General features: G+C 44.0%; 1 protein-coding gene across 1 annotated transcript in view; it reads left to right on the top strand.

Annotated features, from left to right (window-relative positions):
* KIAA1468 (KIAA1468 ortholog) overlaps positions 1-1,625 on the top strand; it is a 58,500-nt gene extending 56,875 nt beyond the window's left edge. The window contains exon 24 of the mRNA XM_019472052.1: positions 1,253-1,625. Within this exon, the coding sequence (XP_019327597.1) occupies positions 1,253-1,373 (121 nt within the window). The 3' untranslated portion in view covers positions 1,374-1,625. The remainder of the gene's footprint in view (positions 1-1,252) is intronic.
* The last annotated feature ends 9,621 nt before the right edge of the window (positions 1,626-11,246 follow it).

The raw sequence follows: 11,246 nt of genomic DNA, 5'->3' as shown, positions 1-11,246 counted from the left end.
GGCAGGCAGGTGTTCAGCCATCTCCAGGAAAGCAGGGCTCCATCATGTGTAAATGTTACTTGGGAAGACAAATGCCATCACTCCGAATGTCCCACCTCTTCCTTCTTCTTCCCCCAGCTTTATATACTGAGCATGACGTCACATGGTATGGAATGTCCCTTTGGCCAGTTTGGGTCAGCTGTCCTGGCTGTGCCCCCTCCCAGCTTCTTGTGCACCTCCAGCCTTCTCAGTCGGTAGAGCGTGGGAAACTGAAAAGCCCTTGACTAGTGTAAGCACTACCAAGCAACAACTAAAACATCGGTGTGTTATCAGCATTATTCTCCTCCTAAATCCAAAACACAGCACTGTACCAGCTACTAGGAAGGAAATTAACTCTATCCCTGCCGAAACCAGGACAATGTTGTAGCATCTTGTAGGTTCAGCATTGATTGGGTTGCTCCTTCTAGTCCAGTTCGTGGGAGAATTGTGGACTCTCCATTGTCTTCTCTAGTACGTATGAAGTAGGAACACTCAAGCAAAGGTAGTAGGAGTCACATTCACAACAACCAGAAGGAGAAAGCTCTTTACGCAGCAAGGGGTGGACCTAGCAGGATTCAGTGCCCCAGGTTGGGGTTTACAAGAAATTTACGAGGGGATCAAGGGAAAGCTGAACCAATAATAGAAAGTAAAGATTCATTGGGAGTTACTAGATTGACAATCCACACCAATTTTAAACTCTGCTCAGGTGGAAATATTTGGAAAATAAGAGAGTTGGAAATTAAGGAGAGAGGTCACCGTTTTGTGTACCTTGCTGTTACTCTTCCCTACATGTCTGCTAATGGTCATTGTCGGAGGCAGGATACTTGGGCTAGATAGATCCTTGGTCTGAACCAGTACTGTTGTTCTTATATTAAATAAACAAGGATTGATATTTCCAGTGAGAAGGTAAATCTGATCTTTCACAGAGGTATTTGTCACTAGAGCAATTGCCAAATAGCTAACAAATGCTAATGTGGTGATTTCTAAAGGTAGAAAACTAGTGTGCACAAAAATATTTTGCAACTTTTCACTAGGACTGTGAGGGCATGATAATTCATTTAACAGTGTGTATTTGGGCTTGGTGGTGATGGTTTTTCAGTTCTTCTTGATGGACTGGTCTTTTGTGATCTTGAAACCTCTAAAATGCAAAGACAATTCACTTGCTTATTAAATAACAGCACAGTGTTCTGTTTTTCTTTGTAGTCTTATGTCACTACATTTTTTACTTTCCTAGCTCAATGTCGATTGCAGCGAGCCTTGTAAGTGAAGATACAAAGACCAAGTTTTTGAACAAAATGGGCCAGCTGACTACATCAGGTGCAATGTTGGCTAATGTGTTTCAGAGGAAGAAGTAAGATGGGAAAAGGAACTCCCAGCTAACACTAAGATGGACCTCACAGAGACTGGTTCCTGTACTTGAAGTACTTGCCTTTTAATTTCTTCTGTCTTATGTTCTTGTAGTATAATTTTATTCTAACCTCCAAAGATATTTGCACTGCTTTTGAATATCGCTGTGTATCTGTTAATTTTGGGTTAACTGTGGTTGATATAAAACTGAAATCATAGTCTGTACCAAGTCCCTGTTCTGTGTTCTTGTCTTTCCAGCATAATTTTTTTTTTATATAGTGGAAGGGTTTTTTTTTTTTTATTTTCTGACAGGATATCAGCAAATATCTGTATTATACATGGAGCTATTATGATGGTACTTAAAATAATGTAAATTTGAAGTCATTGTCATGAAGTAATAAAAGTGGAGATTACTTATGTATTTAAATTATGAAAGAGTAATGCAGATTTTTTATTATGTTTCTAAAAAGAAGAGGAAGAGCCACCAGCATTTGTCTGTGCTTCTAGGGTTGTTTTTGTAAGTATTGTGCATCTTGAATCCAGAGGAATTGCAGTATCTAATGTATGAGACTCTTGCTGCACTGCATCAGTCTGCAAGGAATGCTCATGTTTCAGCTGCTTTATGCTGACATTGTAAATGCTGTACAAAGTCCTTCAGATAAAATTCTCACATCTGCTGTGGTTTTTTGAGGGATCTTTTCTTCTGTTGGGGTTTTTGTTTTATTTTAAAGCACTTTAACAACCAGTCTACACATCCAGAGGCACATCCACTAAGTAAAGGAAAAACATGATAAATTAATAAATGTTAATATATGTATAAGCTACTACACAGGGGTCCCAGTACAGTTCTGCAGGCAGAGGAACCTTATGCAGGAGAAAGAGTGCTTTCATCTTGCACTCAGTGTGCAGTTCTGTGTACTGTGAAAGCTAAAATTAAGGTATTTTGTTGTTTAGATTGAATCTCAGTTCAAATTTAATTTCAGAGTATTTGAAATTATGTTAAGAGAGTTTGACGTGCAGTTTTTTTAAAATGTTAAGCAGACTGCATACATACTTTATAAAAATGGCATTGCAAGGAGTATCTTCAACAACTACCAGATATTTTTGTTAGCAGGGAGGCATTAACAACTAAATTCTTTTATTCTTATGCAGCACTTTTTTTTCCCTTCTTTATGTCAGTGTAAGGTTCTGAAAGTAAAACTCAAGTGCATGCATGAACTGGTATGAGGTAGCAAAATATAAAAGCTCAGGCATTCTCTGACACAGTACCATTCAGTTGGAAGTATTAACATCTTTGAGGACAGGGGAAGCAAAAGGAGCGAGGGAAGAAAGTATTCACTTCTGAAAGAATATGGATGGAGTAGCACTTCAGGTATTGCCCTTAGACGGAAATATTGGAGATAATTTGAGGCTTCTAACTGCTTCGTGTCTGTGCCTGTTGGCTCTGCATATACAGTTGCCTGCCATGTTTGTGTTGTGACAGGGCCTGCTGCACACTCGCACACTGTCAGTCCCTTCACACTGCACTGATGAAACATTTTTCTTGAGATTACAGACAGCTCCATGCCTTCGTGTTGCTTGTTACCATGAAAGTATACTTTTAGCAGACTGACTGTGAAACGGAGACATTCCTGAGGAATGGGAAGTGGGTGACATTCCTCTCTATTGTTCTGTTGTCAATAAAAAGTTTTGTATACCTGCCTTGTCTTGTTACTTCTAGTCTTTTCCAAAAAAGATTATTGCATCAAAACAGCTGTTACAGGAGAGAGGTCTGATGCGCAGAAATTCTTTAGCCTTAACTTTTTTTACATAGCAGGTGGTAGACTGAACTTGCTAAATGTCCTCTCTCTATGTGCCTGTATCACTCTGGCTTCTAGTCACATGGCTTTATTGCCATTTTCATGCAGGGTCTCCTCCTGTCCTGTGTCACACTTCCCCCCCCACCCCAGGCCCCTTCCATGTCTGTTCCAGTAGTTGCAGTGCCAGAGATAGCTCCATAGTTGTGAGACCAAAATGACTTCGTTATGGTTAAACTTCCACTTTCCAAAGCAGGGCAGCTGCCTGCAGGTTGCCTGTGAGAGTGGCTCCTAGCCCACACTGAACTTCAGCCAGCGTTTGGAAACCTGCTAATCGGCACAAGCCAAAAAACTGTGACAGCAATTTAACTATGGATAATCGTACTCTTGATAATTGAGGCCCTTCAGTTTGGTAGTGTAAATGTAGCATCTTTGCCCAGCTAGGTACGGGCTCTCCAGCCCCTTGCAAAGTTTAGCTTTTGCTAGTCAGCATTTTACTTCATACCAGTTGATCCAAGGAGGAATTTGAGTGAGAATCCCAGGAAGACCGGCACAGTAACTACTGAGGTGAAAAAAACTCTGTGTAGGCAACAAACCTTGTGCAGGTTGTCCTCAGGAGTTTTGCCTCCTAAATTTCAGGTCTCTGTTAGTATATGTTGGTTGTGGGAGTTTTTTGAAGTGTTTATTAGTTTACCAGATATTGACAGATTTTCAAGAAGATGGCAAGAAGTTGTTCTGTGTGGGTTTTGGGGATGTTTTGGGGGTTGTTTTCTTCTTTTTCCTCCTATCTATGGCACTGTAGCATTCAGAATTGGGAAAGAAAAGAGAGAATTCTTTAAAGAAAAGAATTACCAGAATATTTTAAATTAACTTTTTTTTTTCTTCCTGTTATTATACAAAACAAGTTAAGTGAACCTTTCGGGAGAAAATGCTTCATTAAAAGAAGACAGTTGGATATCCAGCATGGAAAGCGATTCATCCCCAAAGGGTTATCTTCAATTGCTTATGACTTTGCCTAAATAAGGATTCTGTAAAAAACCAAAGTGTTGGCTTTCTTAGTTCTGCCTGAACTTCTACAACTTGTTGGCTTTAAACAGGGGATGTGTTGAAGGTCTCCTGCTGCCCCTAGTGAAATTTCAGAATCTTAGTATCTTTCTTTAAAGGATTGACTCTTGTGCTCTTTAGCGAAGGTGATCAGTGGGCTGAAGGTACGTGGCTGCCTGAATGAGTGTTCATGATCTAAATGTGTTTTCTGTAGATTAAACAAGGCTGACATGTTATGCATATATTTTGTTCTGAAAGAGACTGTTTTCTAAAACTATAAATGAGGCAAATTACTCTTTTCCTATCTTCTAATCAAGGTGAATAAAGGGAGCTCCTTAAGAAAAGCTGCACATTCTTCTTCTGTCGGTCTCTTCCCACTCCCCTTTCGCACCAGGAAGAGAAAAAAAACACTGCTATTGCTGTACGTAAAAGTATGTTCTGGTTAGGAGAAGTAAAAGCAGTATTTGAATGGATTCAGGGCTAGAGAAACTGAGGAAGCTGATGTTTGCAAATTAAAATGTTACAATTGAAAGATAAAAATTGTCCATGAAAAAATCTGTTGTGAAGAACAAGGAGGAGTTTTTGTAAGATATTGTGGAAATTCATTGCTACATATGGATGATAAGATGATTCAAAACGGTGCAGAAAACACCGAGGTGTTGAATATTTCTGTTCTCTCTGTTATGACAGCGTTAATGGCATTTTTCTGTTCCAGGAGTGAGTGGGTCTATGTTTTAGTGCAGTTTCTAAAGGTGGGTATCATGCATTCAAAATGTTTTAAGTGATTTCCCATGTGAAACTTACTGATGTTGATATTTAAGTAAACCACAAAGTACCAGCAAAGCTTCATGGAGCAGGAATCATTAATACGCTGATACAGCAAGCTGATGGGCATGGCATTGATCCTAGGTAGAATCACAGAAGTTCTTGCCTTAGATGTAAATGCTGATGAATTACAGGATTGCAGTATGGTGCCAGGCAACAAGACCTCAAGGAAACTGGTTTGGTGGTTTACTGAGTGCATTTGGCTAACGTTTCTAGCAAACGCATTCTGATATGTAGCTAGTTTGTTTTAGACTATAAAATTGGTCAAAGGCATGGAGGAGTGCTGTTGTTGAATAATAGGCTAATCAGGTCCTGGATGCTAGTACTGTATGCTAATATATTGTGTGTTAACTAATCTCGATGAGTAACCATGAATGAGTAATCATTTTCCAGAGAAGCTGTTTCTAAAGTGTTCTGCCTTTAGGTTTAATGCTGGTCAGGTTTCATCCTTATAGGTAAGCTGTAAGAAAAGGTGATTCTGGCTGTAGAGTTTGTAACAGGCAAGTCAGTGGTAAACAGCCTGTATCTTTGGAGGCATCTGCACTACGTGCTGAGCTTGAACTTCCATCATACTTCCAATGGAGTGAAAGGCTTCCTTAGACTGAAGGTTTCTAGTTCCTAGAAACTTCGAGCATGAGCAGTTTTACTGTAGAAGTCAGTGACTTGAAAAGTTGACTCGTGAGTTGGCGTAAAGGGCCAACACCGTGACAGTGGTCTGTCTTGTTCCTTTCCCAGCGCTGGTATCTCATGTGCTCCTCACCGCGTCCCTCGTTCACCCTATTTCAGGCTGGTCTCTACCCTAACCTCCAACTTTTCTGTCCCACAGAGGCAGGTATCTTTTTATTCTACCATTTAAATACTGTGTGCATACAAATAGGGCTGTTTGCAGTGTATTTGAACATTGCCATTCCCAAAATTATTGTGATTGTGGTCTTGTGCTGCTGCTCTTTGCCCTGCACTTTAATGGGGATTTTTCCCATTCCCCAAAACCTGAGAAACCTCCAGCTTCAGTTGCAGCTGAGGTGGAGGCAGTATGATGGAGTCCTGCTGAAGTGACAGCAGCTGTAGCAAAGCCTGTGCCTTGTAGGGTCCCGTGAGTCATTCTGCCAGGCGTGTTAACACCTTCCCTTAAAATATGCTGCAAGGGGATTGGGGAAGTGGGGACAGGGAAGAAGCAGCTGTAATGTTTAACAGGCAATAAGGTTTCATTTAGACTTGATCCTTTGCTGAGGGATGAATGCACTCTATTGATCTAAGTATGAGTCATCTCAGTGTTCGGTGAGTTTTCAAAGAAGTTCAAGACTAAGTGGGCTGTTAGATAAAATGACAGGGTGGCTCTGTGGAACTGGTAATGGGGTGTTCTACGGTGTTTCAAAGGAGTTGTGGTCTCAGTCCTCCTGCTGAGGGGTTGGTGGGTGTTTGGCAGTGTTAAAGAGACATCTCCAGGCAGGACAGAGCTTGAGATGTATCCTGGGCAGTGCAAGCTCCCCAGTTTGTGCCAGTATTGCTCTTGTCCTAAGGATGAATATATGACTTAAGCCTTAGATGTCATCAGGTTGGTCTCTCTTGTAAACATGAACAAATATTCAAAGTTAAAAGTTCACCACAGCTTTGTATTTCCTTCCAGAAGTATGTAGGCATTGTTATTGCCACAGTGGTTGGTGATAACCTATCAGTTCAATGTGTGCTGCTTGCACGTACTTCAAATATTCAACACATTAGCGGTGGCTGGTTGTGAGCTTTTTTCTTTTGAATGCTGCAAACTTCAGGTTTTTGACAGGCATTCAGCACTGGTACATTTTTGTGGGATTGTAAAAGGTGTGTTGTGTAAACCACACCAATGTGACGAGCTTCATTATAGTTGCTCTGTCATGAAAAATATTTGTGCGTTTGAAAATCTCAAGGAGATTGGGCAATAGTCTGCTACGGAAGCCTGCGTTTCACAGGAAGAAAACAGTTTCAAGTTGATGGCATGGTTTGTGTATGAATCTTTTTTTTTGGTAAATAATAGATACTTTTTTTAATTGATTTATTTTAATAGCTAGAGACCTCAAATGAAATTAGAGCCCCCTGTGCAGATATTTTCCAACCTTTTTTCTCTTTAGCCCAGTGTAGAAAGCTCCACATATTGGGTCATATGGTAGGGCCCTCTCCCTGTGGTGGGTGATGAGGCAGCTGGAGGTAGCCTTTCTCCCTGGCCCCGTGATGGACTCCATGCATGGGTTGCTGGTGCTCCAGAAGCTGCACTGCGACCCACCTGCCCCCCAAGGCATCCCCCTGATTTAAGGGACTCTTTCCTAGAGCTCTAACTTTGCACACGTCTTGGATTTCTCGCTCACCTGCTGAAAGGTAGGTGCTTATATTTACAAAGCCTGTATTTAGTTCAGAGTCCGAAACCCCAACCAACCTTTACAACATCTAGTGGAAGAAAAACATTGATCTAGGTCCAACAAAACCCTTCATCTCATCCCCTGTCCCTCGGCAGGAAGGAGAATGGGAGCACCTTCACAGCCTTCCTGCGCGGTGTGAAAAGGCATCCTGGGGTACAGCCACGTGCCTTTCCGTTTTGCCTCTCTGCATGGGTTTCTTTCGTGTCGTTTCAAAGGCCCAGGTTTTAACACGCAGCCTCCTAGTTCTCACTCCCGGGGAAATAGGGCATCACGAGGGGCTGGGGCCCTTGTGCGGGTAAGGGGCAGGGGAGTTCAGCGGCATGGATAAAGTGAATGAATAGCTGGGGACATGAACGTGAGCCTACAGGTGCTGTTCAGATGCCCAGTCGACTGGTGCATCCACCGAACCATTCCTTATCTTTGCTTTTCAGGTTGAAAGTTTTGGAAAGCCGAGAGTCAAATTCAGGGACTGCCTGGGAGTTAGTCGCTGTTTATCCAAGCTCTTGGAAAAGAGGCATTTTTACACTGACGCTGACGTGGTTTCATTTTCAGTTACATGACTTGTGGTATTACATTGAATGCTGTAGTTCTTTTAAAATATTATTTAGGATGTAATTTCCACTTTTTTCTCTCTAGGAAGGAGGTAAGAAGAGATCTGTACTGACTGCAGACCTGCTAAGCAGTCAGCTGTGCTCACGGTTTGTTTTCCATGGCAGGCTTCACCAAGGAAGGGATCCTGATATTATCCAGGGGACTATTTTGATTCTGTCGCACTTCTAAGGCTGCACATGGTTTTCCATCTCTCTTCTTTAGAAAGAGCAGCCCGAAGGCCAGTCCAGTTTAGGCTCGCATGCCACAGTGGTGAACAGAAACAGGAGGCACCCAAACGCCACCGTAAGTTTGAAACTTTCAGATTTCAAGCATTTTGGTTTTATTCAAAATAGGTGCTTTGCACAGGTAGCTGAAAAACTAGTGTTCTATAATAGAAAAAAAAGTCTTTTCTATAAAAGGAAAGGCTGACAAACCAGTTTTGGTGTAAATTTTTAGTTTTTACTGGTGCTACATAGAATGATATATGCAATAAATGTGAGAGCATTGACAGCATTTTCTCCTATACAATCCCTAGTTCATATTTTTGAGCATTCACATTTCAGTTTCTAACGATCTCCTGCAATACATAATTAAGACTATAAAGCACCCAGTAGTGGCTTCTGCGGGTTTGGGCTCAGAAACATAAAATTTAACTCGGAAGAAAATGTCTGAGCTTTCAAAAAGAAGGCTGTTTTCACATAGGGGTAGAAAATGAGAAAAATTTCAGGCTGAACAAGAAATACTTCAGGCAGGGTCAGGGATGAGAACGCAAAAGTAATTGAGCTAACGTGCAATACTGAACTATCTGGAGCTCCTCTGAGCTGAACAGGGCTTGGCTTTACTCAACGCCTTCAAAGCCTTTACTCAACACCTTCAGAGCGAGCCTATAGTGTGTCTAACTGCTCATGACAGTGTGAGTTTGCTCCTGTAAATCTGTGGTTAGAATGAGCAGCTGGTAAATAAACACAGCCTATAGCCTTGGTACTGTGCTAAATGTGAAAAGGGGAAGAGACTTAACAGACTGTTCTGTTTAAAAAGAAACATTTCCTTGTATCTTAAATACGAACATTTTAAAACACCCCGGCGGGCACAGGGCTGTGAGTTTTCGGCAGTGGGTGGACGTGGCTCTGGCAGAAGGATCTCCACCCGGCGCTGCCCCGCTGTCTCACCAGGCTCACTCCAGGACCGACGGGGAATAGGAATAGCACCGCTGCCAGCAGCCGGGCACGTGCGTTACCCACACCTCGTGCCTTACCTTGCAAAGGCCCCAGTGAAGTCGGCTTTGTACATCTTGCCTACCAGGCAAGCTGGGTGCTGCGGCCATCCCTCCCACCCCTCACCCCCAACTCAATTTCTGTTCGGTACTAGAGCTGTAGCCTGTCCAGCCCAAGTGTGGTGAGACCCCAACTCCTCTGGCAGGTCAACAGGGCTCTGATGCTCTGATGCAATTGCAAGCTCTATGGCTTGCTAAAACCTATCGGCATGTCCCTTGCCCTAGCTCTTCTTGAGGTGAACGGGCAGCAGGACCAGCCACTGGCCGTAAGCCAGGCACGTCGTGCAGTGTCGTTTTGCTCCATATCCCATTGTGGAGCATCAAACCCATGTAGGAGCTACCAGTGCCTGAACAGCCACGCCATGTCGGAGACCAGGCGGGGGAATGTGGGCGCTGAGACCTGCTTGAGTGCAGATCGGGCAGGGCCCAACGCTTGCAGAGGACATTGAGGGTGTTAAGTGTTGAAAGAAACTTTAGGAAGATTAAAAATGTCTGGCTTTATGGCCCCTGGAAACTACGTAGAGGTGAAGTGAAGGTCATAGCTTTGTTTTGCCATGCAGGCAGGGTCTCCATGCTAGCTACAGGAGAGAAACCTGGCAGCTGTTTCCAACCCGAGTGCTCCCTGGTTCTCAGGATCGCTCTTCTGAGCAGAAATCAGACCTCAGCAGCACAGGTAAAGGATTTTTGGTTTATATACTCTTCATTTTTTGTGTTTGAATTTATTTATTTATTTGCAAACATAAAGCAACTTATAAATAACTTTTTTCCTGGTCAAGGGTTAAATCTAAATACACAAGTGAAAGAACAACTTCCTTATTCACTCAAGTCAGAAGCATGCTCCCGGCTTATTTCACAGCGCAGGGAGGCAGGGAAGGTGGTGTAAGAACATGGTCAGCTCTGCCGGCTCCTCAGAACCCCGTAAATCAGCGCTGCCGTGCGGCACTGCCTTGTCCTGCCCTACTGCAGAAGACTCCTGCGCCCTTCACAAGTCAAGGGGCACCACAAGCTCTGCCTGGGTTTGGACGGCATGCCACCAGCTGCAGCCGCTCTTTTGCCAGGCAAGGCGGTTGCTGCTGTGTTGGCAGTGTCAGCAATGCCCATGTTTTGGGGGGCGGGAGGCCACTTGGCGCTCACTTCCCAAGTCAGGTGCCAGGGACTGACCCCCTGCATGGCGCGGGGTGTTTTAGGAGAGCTCCCGAAGCACATCTTCCGCTTTTCTTTCCCCTGGCAGCAATCCCACCTGCCAGGTCCCGCTATCGGCCAAAACAAAGTACTTGGGAGGCCTTGAGCTGCACCAAAACACCAAGGCTGGCACCCGCAGGGCTGTTTCGTGGGAGCAGAGATAGGACAGGGGATGGGACGGCACGGAAGGCTTTCCCCACTGCTAGGGGCAGGTGCTGGCAGGAGGGCGGTTGTGCCAGGGCAGATCAGAGAGCGAGGTGGGAGGCCATCCGAGGCATGGCCGAGGCCTAAGATGTCCTCTGACAGCGTAAGGCAATATCCAGAGGTGGCCAGAGAAGGCAATCATGGGACAGCTGCACAACGAGGGAAGGTGCCAGGTGAAAGGAGGGGCTGGGAAGGGAGGGCGCAGAGGGTGGGTGGGAGGCAGGTGGATGGATGGCCTGGCTGAGAAGGACCGGGAAAGCAGTCCCCATCGGCAGGAGGAGGGACGTGGGCATGGTGACTAAACTTCTTGTAAAAGGGGGAGGAGAAAGGAAAGGGAGGGACAAGAAGAGGGGAAAAAAAAAAAAACCCTGCATGTCAAGTCTGAGGAAATGCTGTGGGAACTACAGCCAGGCGCCTTTTTTTTTTTTTTTTTTTTTTTTTTTTCTCTTCTTCTTCTTCTTCTCTCTTCTCCCCTCGTGTAGCTGAGAGGAAGGAAAGGAAGAAAGAGAAGTAGCTAGCTCAAATGTGCCTCGCTCTGCTGCCAGGGTGCGGGGGCTTGGCTGGAAGGATCTAGTT

This window comes from Aptenodytes forsteri, unplaced genomic scaffold (assembly GCF_000699145.1).
Source record: "Aptenodytes forsteri isolate BGI_AS27 unplaced genomic scaffold, ASM69914v1 Scaffold81, whole genome shotgun sequence".
In the NCBI taxonomy this organism is placed as follows: Eukaryota; Metazoa; Chordata; class Aves; order Sphenisciformes; family Spheniscidae; genus Aptenodytes; species Aptenodytes forsteri.
The sequence above is the reverse complement of the archived record's forward strand: the minus strand, read 5'-3'. Positions and strand labels throughout refer to the sequence as shown.